This window comes from Pipra filicauda, unplaced genomic scaffold (assembly GCF_003945595.2).
Source record: "Pipra filicauda isolate LSUMZ 115617 unplaced genomic scaffold, ASM394559v2 scaffold390_size662804_pilon, whole genome shotgun sequence".
Classification (NCBI taxonomy): Eukaryota; Metazoa; Chordata; class Aves; order Passeriformes; family Pipridae; genus Pipra; species Pipra filicauda.
Genome location: NW_024104521.1, coordinates 432,019 through 453,721, shown reverse-complemented (window position 1 = coordinate 453,721; position 21,703 = coordinate 432,019). Strand labels below are relative to the sequence as shown.

Below are 21,703 nucleotides of genomic sequence, written 5' to 3'. Positions count from 1 at the left end.
CAGGGTAACTTTGCCTCCAAGAGGCACAGAGCAGCTAAGTGCAACCCGGGGTAATGGGTAGGATGCTGGGGAACCTTTGTGTCAAGCCTGAAGGAAGGGAACTGAAGGGTTTCTCCCATTTCTTATTGGAGTTTCTGGGATTGAAACAGGAATAGGGTTGTATCTCTCCAGCAGTAGCTGTTTTTAAAATCAAAGTCCTTCTTTTGTCCCTCTAAGGGCCTGCCACAGTTGTTCCCCCTCCTCCAGTGACGCACAGTTTATTGTATTCTGCGTGTTAATAAAAGGCACTACACAGCACAAAGTCACTGCTCCAAAGCTCACCTCCAGCTTCAAATCTCCTTGCTGCAAAGCTGATCAGACCTTGAAGCCTGCTCAGACCCATTCAGTCTGGCACACTGCATAACGCAGTCTGAGGCATTTAGTAAATTGCAGGGATATTTCTCTGATAAAACAAAAAGAAAAAAAAAGAGGAAGATATCTAAACCAGAGAAAACCCCCATAAGCTAAGCAAACCAGCAATTTGCCAACTCCAGAAGACTTTTTATATAGATCCTTTCCAGTTTCACCTGGTGCAGCTCAGCTCTTTCTATTTAAGCAATAAAATCTGTTTCAAGCCATTAGTCATGAGTAGGTGTCTGTAATGAGACCATGAAAGCCAACATCCCTGCCTCATTTGCAAAGATGTGCTGAGTTTAAATTAAGGCCTTGCCTTGGTGATCCCTTTGCTTGAGTTTCACATTCCCACTACTGTGTGCAACAGGGCACTAGCAGGCTTGAGACTTTCTACCCCAAAGCTCACTGCATTTCAGAAGTGAGGTAGCCAAAACCATTTTAAAGTATTTCTGGAGCCCTCACAACACGTTATACCAATGTAAGAGATTAGGGGGATTTATTGTAGTAGTACCTAGCACTGATGGTACTCGGCATTTTAGAAATATCAAACGTGCACATGCCAAGAGGCTTTTAACTCTTAACACCACTGCCAGCAGTGCTAATCATTTGGTGGCTCATCATTTGGTATCTGCTAGGGGTTTTGCTGCTAGTTATGGAAACTAGAACAAGTTGAATAAACTGTGACATCAATGGCTCAGAATTAAAACACTTGAGGACATCGAAACCAACTACACCCTTTTGAGTCTTTCTGTGCGAGTCACTTGTGGACAGTCCCTGAGCTGCACTTCAGGTTAGTCCCTTGAAGCCCCACCAGGTAACAGAAGGCCATGAGGATTGTGGCAGCATGGAGACCATTCAACAGTTGAGGTATGACCAATGAAAGGGAAATGGCTTTGTGAAATTGCCTGACCAAACTGGATTGCAGCTACTGGCAATGTTGGGTTAATGATCGGACTTGATGATTTTAAAGGTCTTTTCTGACCTAAAACAATTCTATGATTCTACCCGAGTTATAAAGGTGTCACAGTGTGAAACAACCTAAGTATTACATTCATTTGTCACAAGTTCAAAAGTGATTCAGTTGTCCTGTTTTTTCCATCACAATCTGTTCTGGCTCCCAGCATTTTCCATCTGCAGTTATCAGACTGCAGGTGTTCACAGCTGTCTCTCACACTGAACTTTACCTCTGTTTTGGAGGTGGCATAATGTCCCCACTGTAGCTGGGAAGAAAGAGGGGCTTCTTTAGAAAAAGCACATAAATGTTATTGACTAGCAAGCATCATTAGTCCCACATGTCTGCCATCTCAATTTTAAGACCCTTAGAGAGGAAATCATTGAGAGAAAAAGTGCCAACAAGAAAATGAGACCTTAGCGAGCAATTTTCTAACTGGTAAAACACTTGCTTGGCACGCAAGGCACCACAAGACATTCCTGCTCAGAGCAGATTTCACCAAAACTATTGGGTTCCTCTTACTTTACCCTCTCTTGAAAATTGTACTACATTGCCATCAGGCAGAGAGCTGCCTTCTTACAAACAGCTGCTTTTTCACATCCAGAAAAGGCAGATGTGAGACCCCATCCAGATCATTCATGCTGTGTTTTTATCCTTTCTGTTTGTCTGCATTTGCCCTCTCATGTTGCTGTTTTCTCACTGCTTTGACCCTGTTCTCTGCAACTGTTTCTGCTAGAAAACATGTTGGGAGCTTCTCAGATCAGATATGGCACAGAGAAAGTCTACTGCCTCCAGTGCATTAAGTAGAAGGCAGTCCAGTCATCTAGAAAGTACAGATAAGCCCGTGAATTCATTTCATAAAAGGCTATTTTGCCATTTGACACAAGAAGGGACCAAAATCTCTTTGAAGACATGGTAATAATCACTTTCATGGAAGAGCCAAAACTACACTGGCAAATGTAATGAATGGCCAAGCCTTCCTTTTCGACTATGCAGCATCCTTTGATCCCTTAAAAGATGAGCAGGCAGGAGCCAAATGTGTTGAGAGGGAGAATACCACAAAACCGCAAATTAACACTAAAGTCAGGTTTAACAAAGAGCAAGTGAGGGAAAGTGCCAATAACTGGCTAAGACAATTCCCTGTTTCATGGTGAGGAACTACAGCAAGGTCTGTAAAACTGCTAATGACTAGGAAGGATTCTGAGTTTGCCTTGGCAAGTAGATGCTTTGCAGAACTGCACTGACAAGGATGCCATGGTGTTGATAGACTGAAGTGGCTCATCATCAAATCCCTGGCATTTGCTTGCCTCCGGGAATCTCCCACTCTTCGTTCAAGAGAATATGAAACAAAAAACATCCCTTCCCAGTATTTCTGATCTGGATATTGGATAAACCCCACAACAGCCAGCAAAGCAGTACCATGAAGTCTTAAAAATATACCTGTCTAGAACAGAGATCTGTATATTCAAACTATGGTTCCTGGAGATCTTTAGTGCTGAGGAGGTACTGTGGTATTAACAGTCTATGCTTAAAACAATCCCATGTCCATCATTTTCAAGGACCTCCTTCAAATCCCCTCAGCACGTAATATTGTTAAAATTAATGCCTGTAAATAAAAAAAAGGAGAAAGGACTGAAATGACAGACTTAGAATGGTAATAAATGGACATTAGTGATTAACAAGGTAATAAAGGCTTCAGTAGGATTAGGAAAAGAAAAAGACAGAGCAAAATCTCTTTCAGCTAATTACTCAGCTTTTTTTAAGGATATTAAAAACACAAAAATAAATTAAAAAAATAATCTAACTCACATGAACAGGGTGTCAGAACTTGGGTTCAAGTGAATCGGACACAAATCAGAGCAGTTGGAAATTCCCCTCCAGAGAGAGCTATGTCAAAGCCACGCCTCCCCGATTAACAGGACAGACACCACAGAGGAGTATAAGCAGCCATATGAGAATCTGGCCAAAGACTAGTATCTAAGAAGGAAATTCTCATTAAAAGAAAAGTTTGATCTTGAAAACTGTAACAATGAGTGTTTCCAATAAAGAAATACCAGTCTCCTGAAACTATTGGAATAACTCAAAGGAAAGAATAACCAGTTACAAATGTAGTATCTATGTGTGGACACACAAGCTAAATGTCAGCATTAAATATTTCAATGTGGTACACTTCAAAAAACAGGGCTATAAAGGATGGTGGATTCTGTGCAGAAAATATTTATGGACAGCAGAGAGATGGTGAATTAAGTGAATACGCGAGTAAAAGCAAAAGATACAGCTGGAAGAAAAAACAAAAAAGTAAAGAGATTGCAGCAGCCAAAGCTTGATCTCCCACAAATCCCCCTCCACATACACTGAACAGCCAACACAACGAAAACAACAAATTCTGTTACTCCACAAAATCCAGACCCTGGGCTTGATCTGGGCCATCTACCATTAACATAGCAGGTGGGATGGCTACTGACAGAGGGGAAAGCACAGTCCAGCACACAGATCTGAGCTCACTGGCATAATTAAAAGTGGAGGCAAGAAGTCTCCATCCCTCTCTTCCTTGTGCAGTGAATTGCAGAGCACTGATTAAACACTCTCACTGAGACCACACAGTCCCTCACCACAGTGACATCTCCCTTATTTCTCTGCAGTTCACCAGGGCCCATTATTGCTTTACTTTGTTTGATGTTCTCCCTATGCTGAGAGAAAGCATGGAGGGAGAAAAGAAAAAAGAAAAATCTGTCTGTCTTTCAACTTCCTAATCATCTTCCTCAAAATGCTCTACGCATCAGCACTGATTTCATTATCTGCCTGCTGCTAGAGATTTTATTTAAAGAATAACACACAAGGAAGAAAGGATTTAACCTGACCTCCCTGAACTGCTGGGGGATGAATACTACACAGAGCTGACAGTGAAAAGCTCATTTCCTTTCTCAGACTAACTCAAAGACTATGCAAAATTCCCCTCTATCCAAGCCTCCAGTTTTAAACTGGGCTATCAAAGGCTTTTCTTTTTTAAGGGGCCTGGGTTGATGCAATCAGTGTATCACCAATGAATGAGGATTGATAACATGAACCATCACAAAGCATAGCTGCGGATACAGTGACTCTCAGAGGCAGAACAATAAGGAAAATTGAGTAAATTAAAACCAGTGTTCTTCTATACAGCTATACAAGGAAGAGAATACAAAGCAGTAAGGTCCACCTTTTTTCCCCCACTGCACCAGGACAGTATTCAGCCCAAGTTTTTGGGATGTTGCATACTACAGATCAAGTAGGTTAATAAATGAAAAGGTTAGTGGGAGTAATCAAGAAATAGTAAAAATATCACAGACAGAAAGAGAAATTAATTGCAGAGCAGGTTACAGTCAAGATCTTTTAACAAGCACAAGTATGGGATCCAGTAGAAGGAGCAATCCAAGGTGACTCCAATGAAGCCTGTCCTAGACTGCATACACAATTTCTTCTCCAGAAAGTCCAGAGGTGTTGACGCAGCTGCGTCTGGAATGATTCCCCCAGCTCACGTGGCAGCTCTGCATTTTGTCCACCACCTGCTCCTGCAGAGTCATTTACCTCTCCAAGAATGATTAATGCATAATCCCAATATTTTATTTTGGGAAATAGGCCAGCTCTTCCCTTCCTGAGACCATACACAGTACCTATTTTCAAAAAGCCACATTTATACATTAATGGAATACAAGCAGGACACTAAGAGACCAAACCAGGCCAAATTAAGGAAGGGAAACCTAACCCTACCACCCTTTTCAGGGAAAACCTTCTCTTTTCAAAATCTAAACCAACTGAACACAATTACCCTAGAAAATTTCCACCGACTGTTGCCAGAGCTCCCTGATATCACCAAAAAAAAAAAAAAAAAAAAAAAAAATCAAGCTATGCCCAACAGTTCCCCAATGACTAAATGTGCTGCTAAAAATTTCCTGTCCCATTCTAAATGCCAGCATCCTCAGTCTCCAACCACACTTGCTGCAAATGCTGCATATTTTCCTTGTTCATACCCATCCTTCTGCATTTGCAGGACCAAAATCTCTGCATCTGATGGTAAAACTGGCTAAAGCAAGCCTTGGTTTTCTTTCGCCCACATCTGAACAAGGAACATGAGAGTTCCACTTCCACCCCTCATACTGCTGCCACATCATCAATCCCAGCGAGCACAAGGTAGTCCTAAAAACCCATATTCCTTCCAGAGGTCAACATGACCAAAGGTCATCACACGCCTGGCTTACCTGATCCTCGGAGAGCTGTGATATGTGATTCACTGCAGCGTAAGACTCGATCTTCGGGTTGAAGTGATTGATGATGGCTCTGAAACAAAGGAGGGAAATTTTCAGAGGCCTCAGGAACAGCTTAGGGATGCAGCAGAAATTCCCTGCCAGTCTAGTAGGTGCACATGGAACCACGGTCCTGCGAGCAGTGGTTCCTCCCTCACTACACAGTGTTGCTTGCTCTGCTGAAGGTACACTCCCTGCCAAGGCCAGTGCAGATTCAGACACAGGCTGGCTGGAAATCACGAGCACAGGCACTGCCCTACACATGGATGCATCTGTACCAGCAGATGCTGGGCTGTCCTTGCTGCTCTAAAAGAGGGAACTGCTGCCTTGCTGGGAACAGGATGCAAATTGTGCTGTCTCTCCACTGGAACATGGGAAACATGGCTATCACTGCCCCATCCTGCTCAGGAACCGCAGCTCCTCATCCCTTCCAAAATCAGTATTGCTCGACATTTTGCTCTGTGGAACTTTGTTGCCTGATATGATGAAGCCGATGGTTTATTGCTTTGGATTTCCACTACGTTTAAAATGCTGTAGCTGGCTCTAACTTGGAGTCATCCATCACTAAAGCCACTACACTTTGACTTCTTACTGTAATGACTTTAGTGCTCAGCCCCAGTTTAGATTGTTAGAGATAACTTATGTCAGTATCCCAAACACAGCAGCAAATGCTGGTCACTTCTGCTTCTCTGCCTCATTTCTCTCAGTACCTGCACCAGCATACTCCCCTTCCCTTCTAGGTAGATCTAGAGGCAGACATAAGAAATCTAAAACTGAAAGTAAAATAACAATTGGGAAAAAAAATCCAGCTGCAGTTTGGTGGTTATATCCTCAGCCTCCCCTCTGCTCGTCAGGTGCAGCTGAGCAGACAAATGGCAAGACAGAAAAGACTCCCTGGGATAGAGTTTGCAACTGCTCTAGTTGGGATATTACTCATGAGACCCACTGCTGAGGTAAATGCTCATCATGGGAACAGGCCATGTCAGTGCTCGGCACAGATGTGTGCTGACTGTGCCTGGAGAACACTTGCTCAGACAGATTACACTGCGGCAGCAGTCAGGGCTTCCACTCATATTCATCAGCATGAAAATTCACTCCAGTTCTCTCTTTTATACTCTAATGGATTCCCTCCTCCCCATACCTCCCCCTGCAGAAGGGCTTTCAGCTGCTGTCTCCAGACCTCATCACAGCTAAGAGCTTGTGCACCAGTCTAGGAATAAGTGGTATTCAGAGGTGCCAATCAGAGCCCATGGATAGAAAACCTGCCTGGAAGCATCCTTACTTCTTTAAGTACACAGATAAAGAAAAACAGTGTGGAAGGGGCAGGCAGTGGGAGCAAAAAAAGAAAAAAAAAACAACTAAACTCCCATCCCCCAAAACAGAATTTGCAGATCGTAGACATATTATAGCATGGTTTAAGTTGTAGAGGGACCTTTAAAGGCCACCTAGTCCAACCCCCCTGCAACAAGCAGAGACATCTTCAACAAGATCAGACTGATCAGGGCCCTGTCCAACCCGACCTTCAATGTCTCCAGAGATGGTGCATCCACCACCTCTCTAGGCAATCTATTGCAATGCCTCACCACCCTCATTGTTTAAAATTTCTTCCTCATATATATAATCTAAATCAACCCTGTTAGTTAAAAACCATCATCCCTTGTCCTGTCACAACAAACTCTGCTAAAAAGTTTTCCCTCAGCTTTCTTATAAGTCCCCTTTAAGTATTGAAAGGCTACACTAAGGTCTCCCCAGAGCCTACTGTTCAGCTAAATGACTCCAACTCTCCCAATCTGTCTTCAGAGGAGAAGTGTTCATCCCTCTGATCACTTTCATGGCTTCCCCTGCACTTGCTCCAGTAAGTCCATGTCTTTCTTGTGCTGAGGACCCCAGGCTGGACACAATATTCCAGGTGGGGCCTCATGAGAGCGGAGCAGAGGGGTAGAATCACCTTCCTCGACCTGTTGGCCACCCTAGATTAACTAAACATTCCCAGCCACACACCCTTCCAACACACCAGGTGCAGTCCTTGCACAGGGTCACTCCAGTAGCTTCTCTTGTAGCATCAGTACACACTTAGCACAGAGAGGCTTCTGCAGTCTCACCAACCTTGACAGTTACATCCATAAAACAAATTCAGCAGGGCACCTATCAGGCTTCCCATAACACTGTTCCCTCTGAGAAGGGCAAGCAGGCAGATAGAGACAGGCCCAGACTCTTCCCATTGCAATCCAATCAGAGAAGCAGCTCCTGTGAGTCACGATCACACTCTCCATTACCCAGCCTCTCCAACACTGTGGCTTTCAAGTCGCATGTTTCATGCCTGGCTGGAGTCATACTTGTAATCCTGCAGGACACACTACAATTATTGAAAGAAAAGGGAGCACAGACTTACAACAACTTAAGTTCTGGCTTGACAGAAGGTTTGGCAGCTCAGAGGGGTTCAGTGCACTCACATGGTTCCAACATTTACCAGGGAACAGATTTAGCATTCGTTTGTACCCACTGCTGTGAAGCATTTCAACATGGGCTGCCTGCTCACAAGTCCCTGCTTGGATCTGAGCTAGTGGAGCGGCACCTGCAATCACAGCTGGGATTCACCCAGAGAAAGCAAAACCACCAACCAGCTGCCACTGCAGTAAGAATCAACAGACATTAAGGAAGGGAAAGAATTCAAGTCTCCTTCCTCATTTCACTCAAGGTGAACGGAGAGCTCCTCAGTTACTAGAGGAAGAAGTTTGCTGTTTAATTTGTTTTAACTACAAAGAATTCCTTCCCAACCTAATCTTCTGCAGAGCTGTTTTCCTGAACTCTCAGGCAGCCTGGGGCAGAGGAGCATGAGGAGGGTGGATTCAACCCTGGCTCTGTGTAGCCAGGTTCTTACTGTCCAGCATACCCACCAAGGCCAGGCTTTGCACATGGTACAGCTCTTCCTCACACATCTGCTACAAAAAATTTCACTGCTACTCAGTCCAACCCGCTGTGCGATAGCGGTGCCTTTCTGCATCATCTGCTCTGATATGCCTCTGCTATTCTTCCATCTCTCAAAATCTATCTTGTCCCTGAGGCATACTTTTAGGCAACTGGCCTCCTGGGCTACTCAACTAAGTAACAGCCAGAATTTCCTTTACCAAAGGTGACACTTCGCTGGCACTTGATCCTGGAGACAACAGGAGACCAGCACTTTTAAGCACAGTCTCCCCCCTACGGACAACAGGCCAGCATTTTTGCCACCATTTGTTCACACACCCGCACGTAACAGCTGAGCCTTGGCAATGGTTTCTCTTTACACTGTGATTGCCTCATCGGCCAGTATCTTTGGGGAGGGGGAAGAGAACAGTTAAAGTGCTTAGAAAAGATTTGTGATGTACTGTTCTCTACTGAGATCTTCATATCGATCATGGGGGGGCAATAAAACCCTTGTGTTTGGTATTCATGAAGCATGAGCATCTTCAATGCATTTGTAAAGCAAGGAAATGGTGAAGTGTCAACTGAAAGACTAAACGCTGCAGTTCCTCACCTTCCTCAGCCTTCCATAGTGTGCATTTAGACATTTCCACACTGCCAAGTCCCTCAGTGGAGCTGGCTGCCATTTGTCATATAAATTTCAGAGCACTTTTGGGACACAATTCTCCAGGGACTGAGAGATGTCTGGAGACATGTCACTTCAGCAACACTGCCTTCTCTGACAGACCCACAGTTCAGCAGTGAACTGGCAAGAGGAGACTGTCGCTGGACAAAGAAAGGATTCTGCTGAATAGGCAGAAGGTTCAGGAACTAAAAAATTGGCTCCTCAAATCTCTCTTTTTGAGGTTAATGCTTCGTCCTCTAAGGAGATCACAGGCCATCTCCACATTCTTTATTCCTCAGTCTCCCAGTGAGAGATGTTGATCTCCCAGTAAATACACACCAGCCATACCAGTGGTCTCTGAAAAACACACATCTCACATTACTTCTTCACTCAGCTCTTCAGAAAGCAAGCTACCTATTCTTATGAGTATTATCACAGAATATTCTAAGTGGAAAGGGATCTACCAGGATCATCGAGTCAAACTCTTAAGTGAATGGCCCAAGCAGGGATTAAACCCACAATCTTGGTGTTACTACCACCATGCTCTAACCAACTGAGCTAATTTCTACCTAGACACCATGATGCCAGAAGCCATGTAGACACACATATAAATGAACCTGCATATTCCCCAGGATGAACAACCTTTATGTAAGTTTGCATTTATTGCATATTTATTACATTTATTTAATTCTTTGTGAAGAAGGGAATGATTGCAGGAAAAAAGTGTGTCACCCTGATTTAAGAACCTGAAAGTGCCAATGAATCATTTATTTGTACAAGCTCTATTAATCATGTTATTAGACAGTAAAAGTGGGTCCCACTGTAACAGGTATTGTATCAATCCAGAAGGGTGCAAAGCTTCTGTCCCAGGGGCTAAGGATCTCAAATGCAAGAGAACAGGGAAACCACAGAAAAGTGCATCAACAACAGAGAACATAACAGTGCTGCTACTTACTAAGCATCATGAAAGACTTCAGTTAGAGATAAACCATGGATAGAAAAAAACACTGATAAAGAATACTGAAGGAAGAAGTAGAGAGAAAGGAAAAAGGAGACAGAAGGGCAGACAGGATCAAGAAAAACAGAGGTGAAAAACTGCAGAACAGAGAAGATCAGAGAAACAGCAAATCGATCCCAGGGCAGTCTGTCCTCTACAAACTGCAAAGCTGTGACTGGCGGAAAGTTTCTACTTTGGCTGTTCTTGAGGCTGCAACAACTGGCCAATCCTGAAGTGACTGTTACTAGCCCTTTGTCCCTCAAATGCACATACACTGGAAGGTGAGAAGCAGAAGAATATCCATGTGGGCCCTGTTAGTGTTTTTTATTCCCCAAATGGGTACAATCCCACTGTGGCTCTCACCTAGAGCTAAGGTGAGAAAAGGAATACCTCCACGTCAGTTGTATTCTGCTCCCCTCACTGTGTTCCCTGCAACAGGGCTTGCTTCTGCAGTGGCTGTAGTAGCTCTGCAGACAGTAACATTTAAAAACTTGTTTTTATAGTCTTTAAAAACTGCCTAGAGTTCCTCCTTGATAAACAGAAACAAGTGCTACCCTGCAGAGGGGCCCAGAGTAAAAGAAATTCTGAAGACTCAGAGTCTGCTGACAGGGAAGGGCTCCTGTGAAAATCGATATGTCATGAACGGAAAGATTTAAGTAATTCCTCAATTTAATTTGCCAATAATTGTAATATCAGATGTGAGAAATGCACCAGCAACATGAAGATACCCATCCCTTAATTCCTAGCATCTTTCAGCCCAGGTGTATCTACTGTGGCAAGGAATGCACCTTGCCCTCCTTAACCTCACAATAAGCTGGTCTGGGTCCAATGTGCAGGGAAAGCAAAATCACTATGCTTAGGCAGGCAGCACTTCTTCAGCACGTTTTCTCTGACCTCCAGACTCTCCCCATCAAGTTATTGCAGATGAGCTGTCTAATACCCACTCTTGCCTGACAGCAGCTACATTTCCAGAGTCCCTTAAGACAACACTGTCCTCTTGTCCTGAGCAGTGAAATGAAGCACTGTGGAGAAGTTGAAAGTAGGCTAAGGAAAGAACAGAAAAGCTGCAAAGTTTGTTGTAGAGATGGTAATGCTGAGCCATCATTCTCTGCATGAACCTGGCCTTTGCACCTACTTCACAGGTCCAGTACACAGTGCCTGGCATAAAACATTCTTATGGATACTCAAACATTTCTTGTACAATAAAAGCAGCACCACAAGTTCACTTCTTCCTACATCCTGTTACAGCGGAACAGAGAAGCAGCAAAACCTGGCTGGTATTTACCCCTTCACAGGAAATCAAGGGTGACTTTATACTTACTACAGACATTCATGCTGTCATCTGCTCATGCCAGCACAGTGCACGGGGCATCAGTGAATGCATCTCAGCTTTCACTGAATAAAGCCAAACGCACGGCAAAGGCAGCCAAGTTCACTTTCCCTCTTCAATAAAAACTGACACTATCTGAGATGGACAAATACTTCAGCACGCACTAAACTTGTAGTACCATGATGAAGGCTAAGAACAGACAAGCAGGAAAGGGCATAGTTGTCTTTCATCACACTCCATAAAGCTGCTTTACTACAAAAAGGAGACCTGAGATAAAGTGGTTACTGTTCAGGAATGGGAATCAATAAGTGACCAATTTCTCCCTGATTTGCTACAGCAGTTTGCTCTTCCTCTCACACACCTTAGCTTCTCCCTCTATGAAATCAAAATAAGATCAATCACCTCCACAAAGTGTTTTAACTCAACAAGGTGATAAGAGATCAGAGTGTTTTACTATGTAGTATGTTGGAAAATGCTCAAGCACAAGGTAGCAAGTAAATTATACATAACACAGAGACTCGAACACAAATCCCCTGTCCCCTTCCCTTGTACATGCCATCACAATCATGGTTGCTGGAGGCCTGTGTAAAACTTCCTGCCACAAGCCAGCCTTCCTGCAGCATGCTGTGTCTCAGCAAGTGCTGCTTGGGGCAAGGAACCTGCTGACATGGCTCTCATAGGCACTCCCAGCACTCCAGACAATAAAACCCCATCTGTTCCATGCCTGCAACAATTAGATTGAGTTACTCCATATGTACAGCCCCGCCTGGCAGGAGGTGAGATTGTTTAGGTTATTTTAACACACGTCCAGGTAGCTTTGCTACAAAGTATATATACCTACCATACCTAAGCTCTGTGCATCAATTAAAAGCAAGCAAACTCCCTGAAATGGTGCACTAAATTCTTTCTTCTATTGTGGTTTAACTCCAGTCTGTTAAATTTCTTCTGCTCCTACGATTTAATGAGTACTGACATTAAGCTGAAAGTCCACAACTCACAGCGGGAGGCATCTTCCAGACACAATAATAAACTGCAGGGAAGAATCCAAGACAAAAGGATATTTTAGTCAAAAGCACTTGCTTTACAGTTCACAGAAAATATCCGAGTCAGCACTGCAGCAATTTCACAGAAGAAATACACCCGCTACACCTGTTCAATTCTGCCATACTGAAACCTATTGATCGGGATGACAGGCTCCACGGCAGAGGGAGATACATGGTCTATTTATTTAATAAGGAGGGGACAAAAGAGTGCGCAGACAGCAACTGAGCTTCTCGCAATTCTCGGCATGGTCTTACCAAGCCCCACTCTGCAAAGGCAGAGGCAGAGGATGAGCTTTCTGAACCACCATGAAGCTTTGCAGTGCATCTTGCCACCTTGCTATTTGCTGGATACTAATCTGGTATCATGACAGCTTGCAGGATACGCTGATTTTCTTTTCGTACAGATTATGTCCACACATTTAAGTCAAGCAAACCAAATACCTCCATCCTCACACTTATACAACTTCTATTTGACTTCTTAACTAGGGAAATCCTCCTGGGTGAGCAGTTAACTCTTTTGAGACAGCTGTACAACCACCTCGCTGGAGGCTACAACTCAGGCTATTTGTCCACTCACCTATTTTCATGCAGCCAGTGCACCACTGGAAACTAAACTAGATCTATTTCTGCTCCCTTTTCTCAATAAGTAGGCATCAAAATTCTTAAGTCCCAGTGGCACTGATAATTTAACTGATGTGAACGACAAAGTAGAAAATATTGCCTAGGCATTGGGAGTGAAAATATCTGTTGAAGCACAGGGCACCAGCCTGATCTATGTTTCAGCTCTTCTGCCAATCTGTAATTGACTGTTGTACAACAAACCTATCACTTGATAACAAATACACTTCTCATCTCAAACATGTAATTTATGAGACATCAAATGACATTTTATGGCACATTTCATTGCTCTGAAACAGCCAGTTAGTACTGGTGAGAGCGTGGCAAGAGTTTACTTTTACCAAAGTAAAAACATTAAAAAGCCAGCCCTCCATTAGACCTCGATTCCAGAGAGCAGCAGTTAACTACACCTGCTCACCTCTAACTACAAACAGAGCTGGTGCTGTGTGACAGAATACAGAAACACCACAGATAGGAAGTCTGCCCTCTGGGCTTGGGCTGTCAGGCATCAAAACCTGCAACCCAGTCTAGCAGGTTCAAGATGTGAGTGCTGATCACGATACACAGCCACATTACCAGTTTTGATTCAGACAACTTTTAGAATGAGAAGCCTTTCTTGGAAAGTTCCTTAATATATACTTTTAGTAAGTACTGCCCTAGGGTTGTGCTCCTAGCTCAATATCTGCACAGAGCCATAACAAATAATATTAATATGAAAGTATCTTTTTCAGAGCCTCACCAACCTTTTCTGCAGCACATATTTCCCAGTCTTCTTACCTCATATACATTCCTTTGTCCAAAGTTCTTCAGATGTATCGAACAAGCAGAAAACACAGGGGCCAGATAAGGTACAGTTCTTTTAGTATCTAAGCACCCTGTGATGCAAACACACAATATTCTCTAGTAGCCAGGTGATTTAGAGCAGTGAAATGGGTTATAGAACACTGTCTAACACCAACTACAGCCCTTCACTACAACTGCTTTTAACTCCCATGTACAAGGCAACCTGCTCTCTAAAACAAACAGCAATGTATGAAGAAACAACTAATCCAGAAGGTGAGGGGAAAAAAAAAACTAAGAAGGGAAAAAAAAGGGGGGAAAGTGCATTTGACAGTGGTCTACCATATAGGTTTGTATGACCACCCTCCCTGAAATAAAGAATTTTTGAAATATTTATTCTCTGCAAGTGCTATAAGTGGGTCAGCATCTACCCTTCACTAATAATTCACATTACAGGCTGCTATCCAAGCTTCCTGAAACACAAGACACACTGCAAAACCTCAAAGAGGATCAAAACCAGAAGTATTTTAAATTACTTTTAGTATCTTCATTAGTATTTAATCACAGGATGTTTAAGGAAAGCAGAAAGCCGAGGTTACTGGATGCCACATCTAGTGCAGAACACCGTACGGACTGTGCACACCAGCTTCCAAACATATCAAGCTAAGAGTGAAACTTGAAAAGTTTATAAACCATCCCCCTGGGACCTTTTAAATCTCTCTGAGAAAGGCAATGAGTAGGCTGTTAGTCTAATTAACTTAGTGAAAACTTGCCATCAACCCCATATTATCTAGAGTGCACTGGAAATGACTCTTACTACCTCATTTTGTCAGGTGTGAGTTGGCAGGTGTTGCATGAGGCCCTGAACACCCTGTTTGTAGACTGTGGCAGCAAGATAGAAACCTCTCTCTTTAGGTCATGTAACACAACCTTATTCCACCAACCCACAGCAAACCCTGTACCACAAACAGAAGTCCCAGAGGGAAAGGAAGACACTGAAGCATCAGCATTTGTCTGTACTGAGTGAGTAAAGGATTAGAATAATGCAATCTAGTCATGAAGTAGCTGGATATTAAATGCCACAGAGAGAGGGGGGGAAGGAAAACTGTCTAAGCAAGAATCAGCTACAGTTAAACTTACTTTGCAAAGGAAATTAAGACGAGTCCCACAATGATATTTAATTAACTTACACCAATATTCAGCTATGGCTCAATTGCACAGCCACATAAATCTGAAAGAGTTCACAATATCAACCTTTCAGACACTACCAGCTACCATACTGACCAAAGCCCATTACTTACAGTCCAATCCTCTGAAAATACAAGATGCTGCAAACCTCACAATATTTTCTTGTCAGACAGGTGCAAATGAGAATCACATTTGTTGAAAAATGCCTGATGGAAGTCAGCTCCTTCCAAAACCCAGGACCAAGACTGAAGCATGGACTCTGATGATACCCCCACATACCCTGAGTGAATACCACATCCTCAATTCAGATGTCATCACACATCACTTGGGACAAGGTGAAGTTGGTTTTCAATGCCAAGGAGAGGTAGAGCCAAACAGCATTGCAGCTGAATGAATGGTTCTTTTTCATGATATTTATTTCACATCTGAAATGCAGGAGGATCTGTAGTTGATTAAGATTCTGTTTTCCTGAGACAGGGTGCCTGGTTTATGGACCAGTGGAGAGCTTCATCTCATCTCCTTTGCTGTATTTCATGTGTACCCATCTTCCCCATTTAACTCCCTTAATCTGACCTGTCTCCCTGAAAGCCAAGCTCCCTCCCTCCCGACATCTGCACATCTCACAAACATCTACTCTATTGAGATCTCTGCTCTTATGATCTAAGGGGCGATGATGAGAAGGAAGTGATTTACTGAAGTTGATCAAGTTATCAGCTGAGTTACCCACAACAAGCACAGAGTAAATGCATTGTGACTGCAGAGTAAAATGCCATACATAAGCTGGCCCGTGCCCGTACACTCGCAGTTCACCAGACAGAAGGAGGATTGGGGTCAACTCATCGCAGCCCAACTGACAAGTGGTAACTTTTTTCAATCATCTGCCTCACTGAGGGCTTCCAGAATCCCTTCAATGGTGTTGGGGTTTTTTGAGTTTTGCTTTTATTTTGCACATCCTTATCCTGCCCCAAATTTCAGGCAGATGTTGACAAAACCCGTTCAGCTGAACCGGCCACTGAAGCACAAATCTCTGGGAACAGACTTTCTCATGCCATGGAAGAGGAGAAATTTATTTTCTTTTCAAATACTCACATTCCCCTCTCACCCACCCATCATCCCTGACATACAAGCCCACACTCACCTCTCCCTCAAAGGTTTGGTTTTGTAATTTAGACATACACTTTTTTCTGCTCTGTTCTTTGTATGGGTGTCAGTGAAAGCAAGGCCAGTAAAGTGAATTTTCTATTTCAAAAGTGAAGTATGGTTCTCCAGTATTAGAAACAGCACTGCACCAAACATTTCAAAGTCAACTGCTGATATTTTCCTACCTATCAAGTCAAACAAAAAGCCCAACTCCTACAGTGTTCTGCTACTGATATGTCTTTCATGCTTTAGAAGCTTTTGAAGTGTTTTTCAAGGCTCTTAAAACATAATGCAAAAAAAGCCATGTTTTTTAATCAGTTACATGTAATACAACACAGGCAGCAGAGGATCTGCAAGCAGTAAAGAAGAAGCCCACACTTTTCTCTGTGGAAAGAGAGCTAAAAGTTTGCCTCTGCTTTTTCCTTTTAATAGCTAATACACAACTACACATCAGAGACATACACCAGTTCTAAACAGGGCAGTAGCTTTAGACAGCTCAAGCTAGTTTCTTTGCAAAGCTTAAGCTGCACAATTCTTACACCAACAGTTATAATTCAGCATTTCAGACCTTGGGCCAACCTCTGAGTTGTGCAACACAAGACTGTGTTTTTTTCCCCTCCCTTCCTTTTCTTTTTGAAACACAAAGCAACCATATTCAGTTGTTGTTGACAAGGTTTGTAGACACTCAGCAGATGGGGAAGACCACACAACTTCCCAATTAAGCAACCACAACTGAGGTCACATTAATAAATGTTACCCATAATCAAATAAAAATACAGGAAAAAAGCAAACTTGATGAAAAGAGACAAATGTGTTGTAGTTATTTGCAAAATAATTTAATATCAAAAAGGCAGTCACCACACTTGGTTGCATTCATTTCTCTAAGCAGTATTTCATTCAGAATTGCTCTATTGAACACCAAAACAATCTAAGCATTAAAAGGCTGTTGAAATCTTGACTTGTCATTTTGCATTGGCAAAAATTGCACATGTATTCAGCTATTTGATTTTTCCTCAGTTCTCTCTAGCTCTTCCATTCAAAGACTGAAGGCAATACTTCTTTCCTGGTCCACTCACTGTAGCAGGTTGATTTCTACTCCTGCACCACCTCACCACTCTTCTGTCCACACACAGGGGGTCAGGATATTTTTCCTGGTGTTGCTTGTGAACCGGCATGAGCAATATCAGCTCAGCACTAGAAACATTTGAGGTAAGTGTGCTGCCATAAACTACAAAGGGAAAGCTGCCCAACTTAAGCACAGAGGAACAGGCATATCTTATAAAAAAGGTATTCACCATATATACAGGTCACTATTACAAAGTTTTAAACTGTCAGTGGTTACTGCATGTTTCTGTGATAGTGCAGATTCCACCACATTTAAAGAGTAAAAAAAAAACCTGCATGGCTTCTTTTCCCTTGGCTAGCATTCCTTCTGAGCATATGCATAATCACTTACTATTGATAGGCACACACTTAGAACTTTCTGACAACTTAACCCAGATCCAACACCGCTCTAGTCTGACTGATACAGTATTTACTGCCTGGTAAAACAGTGTAAAAATCTTGCTCCAAAAACACTACTCAAACTTGCAGCAAAAAACGTGTTAGTGCAACAGAAAGCAATCAGGCTGCTCACTGTTCACTTACCAAATCCTGTTTTCCCTTCACCCACAGTGCTCTTGCTTAAGACATCGTTTTCCTGAGTGCATTTAAAAAGCATTCTTTGCCAGCAGCTCTCCAGTACTGTGTAAGTTAGCTTGCATGGCAAAATTTCCTCATCTGTTCCAAGACTCCTAAAGGAATTAAATCATGCAAGTCATTACAGAACTTTGATTATTATATTAAGTAATAGGTCAGATGATTAAAGAACCCATTCAGTATCAAAGGGATTAATTGCTGCTTTAACTGCTTGGGTGGGTTATCCCTGGCTGATTGCCAGGTGCCCACCAAAACTGCTCTATCATCCCCCTTCTCAGCTGGACAGGGAAGAGAAAACATAATCAAAGGCTTGTGGGTTGAGATAAGGACAGGGAGAGATCACTCAACAGTTACCAACATTGGTAAAACAGGCTCAACTTGGGAGAATTAGTTTAATTCATTACTAATCAAATTAGAGAATGGTACTGAGACTCCTCATACTCTTCCCCTGCTCCAGCATGGGGTCCCTCCCATGAGAGACAGTTCAAACTTCTCCAACATGAGTCCTTCCTATGGGCTGCAGTTCTTCACAAACTGCACCACTACGGCTCCCTTCCACAGGGTTCAGTCCTTCAGGAACAGACTGCTCCACTTTGGGTCCCTTCCACAGGGTCATGATTCCTGCCAGCAAACCTTCTCCAGCATGGGCTACTCTCTCCATGGGGCCATATGTACTGCCAGGAATCTGCTTCACAGCAGGTTTCCCATGGGGTCACAGCCTTCATTGGGGTTCCACTGCTCTGGTGTTGGGTCCTCCATGGGCTGCAGGTGGATCTCTGCTCCACTGTGGACTTCCATAGGTTAAAGGAGCACAGCCTGCCTCTTCATGGGCTGCAGGGGAATCTCTGCTCTGGCTCCTGGAGCACCTCCTTCCCCTCTGGCTCGGGTGTCTGCAGAGTTGTTCCTCTCACACATTCTCTCTTCTCTCTCCAGCTGCTGCTGGTGTTGTGCAGCAACTTTTTCCCTTCTTAAATAAGTTATCTCAGAGGCGCTACCACTGTCACTGATGGGCTCAGCCTTGGCCAGCAGCAGATCTGTCTTGGAGCTGGCTGGCATTGGCTCCATTGGACACAGGAGAACCTTCTGGCAGCTTCTCACAGACGGCACCCCTGTAGACCTCCACTACCAAACACTTGCCACTCAAATCTAATACAATAGCCAACACGTGCTAGCTAAGCAACACAACAAAAATGATTCAGACTGTGGCATTTGATGCTAATGAGCACCAGCACTAACCAGTTTGCAAGAGCCAAGGCTTGGCAGTATACTTATTTGAGAAAGCTAAAACTGCATAAACCTCTTTCTGGAAAAAAAATAAAATGTGAAAAGTGAAAAAGGATAAAAACCCAAACAAATGAAACAAAAACCTGAACACTATCTAAAGGGCAGAAGTGTATTTGGATTCACAGACAAGTCACACAGTGATAACAAGAAATTGACCAAAATTTAGAAGTCTTTCCCCCCCTCCGTATTTGTTCTTAATTTGAGTTGATTGAAAACTTTGGAGAAAATCCAAGATTTCCGTTCAACTTTGAGATACAAGGTTTGTGATAAAAATCGTTACAAACTTACATGTTGAAAGCATCCAACTACCAAAGAAAATGATGTAATGATATTTCAAAATAAGAACTGGCAAATATTGAAAAATGTTTTGATTTCAGCCTTCCACTGGAAAATGATTACATCCAAGTTCTTTCCAAGTTATCTCTAAAATAAACCCACTGGGTCCAGCACAGAGTATTTCCTCGCACAGTACACATATACACACAACAGACCCATCAGGACTAATGGTTTGCCTCCTGTTTCGGGCAGGGCTCCTCTTGCCATGGAGCAGGAAGCTCATCTCAAGATCTATGCATCTCCAATACTTCAGATACAACATCCCACATTTGGAGGAGACGTACAACTGCTCAGTACAAGTCACTTCAAGGCCCCTGGCAGGAGGACAGAGGTGCTGGCAGCAGGACCAAGTTTGGGGAGTATTATCCTGGGCTGGGATGCCTGTTCATTGCTCAGCATGTTCACCGTTCTGTGTTAATAGGAGCCAATATACTTTCCCCGACCTCTACTTCCCACAATTCTCAGAAAGCCTGAAAAATTAATATTCATGTTTCATTCTGCATAGTGATGAACAGGGAGAGATAGCAGAGAAACAAAGAACCTGCTTCAATGCAGGTGGCACAGGAGAGCAAGAGTAAGCAGAGTGCTCAACCTCCTGAACTGCAATGGCAAACCTGAGTGTCAACAAACCATAATGACTTAGTGCCCCAAAACACCTCTGCCATTATTCAGCAAGCAGAATTAGGAGATGGCATGAAAAGACAGACCAGTAGACCTTGCAGATTCTCTGCAGTTACACGCTGGGGCAGCTAATGAAAGCTCCAAAACAGGCTGTCCGGGGCTTTTTTAGATTCTCCCTCAGACCAGCTCTTCATGACACAGCAATAGATCTGCATCAAGTATTGACTGCCTTTCCTGTTTTCTTAAATGGTTTTTAACATATTATTAATCAAATCATCACTTTTAAGTGTTTTCAACCATTCCAGAAAAATTACAGTCAGACAGCTGCTAAAGATCAAGTTCACTTCCAGCTCTAACAGGAGTTGGGATTCACCACAATTCACTACAGCACAGTTTGGCACAGTTGACTTTCCCCTGATGGTTGGGCATCATTAAGATTCAGTTCCTGCCCTATCTTTACACATAAAGCATTGCTATAAGAAGTGCCAGTCGTGTTCAGATCAGTGTCTGGATGCATGGAGATGGAGGCCTGAGTGCCAGGCTGCAGATCCTGAAGCTGATAAGTGGGTCCTCTTGTGTCAAAGGCTACCTTGACATCCTGACCTAAGGACGCCAGCGTCCTCAAGATCAGATCATCTAAGAACACCAACATTACACTAAAGCTTACTCTAGATGTATGCACTTTAAAAAAAAAAAGAAAAAGAAAAAGACTTTGCTGAATAATCAGTAAACTTAACCCTTCCAATTCCCAGCATGATTTACTGGTTCTGTCCATTAATTCTGCAACTAAACATGGAAGATTGAGCAAAACTCATTCAGTAAAATCTTACTTTTAAAATAAGAAACAGGCTCTGCAATCTCTGAAGCACTCTAGCTGTCTTTTGTTTTTACAACTGAGTACAAAACTCTTACTATTCTGAAACACAATGGGCAAAATCCCTGCTCCCATAAAAAACCTGAAAAATGTATAGCTGAAAATATAAATTACAGACATGATATTTTTACCCAGAGGTTAAGCTAGTGAATAATTTCTCCACACTGCCTTGCAACACAAGTCCTCCATCCTGACCCACACTCACTGAGCACAGCAGTCACGGTGACTTGCAAACTGCAGAAGAACAAAAAGCCTGTGGTCCACTGACATCTTCTGGAATCTAACCCCTGTCTTGAGGTCTTAAGAGCAACAATGCCTCAAAATAATTCTCAGGGCAGTCTTTCTGTTTAATTGCTCCATGGATAAATTTCAGTATATCTAAGGCTGACGCACAGGAGAATTCTCTCAATGCAAAAATAAAAGCCCAAAGCACAGGAATCCAGAGTGAATTTGTTAAGTTTTAAATGCTAAATGAGATCTTTGATCCAGTCTGCCTGATTCATGATACTACAAGCCAGTAGATCAGCTTATCTGAACTTCAGCATATCACAGGCTGTTGCATTTTTCAATATTACTCTTGCACTATGTAGTCTCATATCAG

At 43.0% G+C, this 21,703-nt stretch overlaps 1 protein-coding gene across 6 annotated transcripts in view; it reads right to left on the bottom strand.

Annotated features, from left to right (window-relative positions):
* ARMH3 (armadillo like helical domain containing 3) overlaps window positions 1-21,703 on the bottom strand; it is a 127,365-nt gene that overhangs the window by 28,463 nt on the left and 77,199 nt on the right. For all 6 annotated transcript variants that reach the window (XM_027721688.2, XM_027721696.2, XM_027721705.2 and 3 more), the window contains one exon: window positions 5,581-5,659. In XM_027721688.2, coding sequence (XP_027577489.1) covers window positions 5,581-5,659 — 79 coding nt within the window. The remainder of the gene's footprint in view (window positions 1-5,580; window positions 5,660-21,703) is intronic.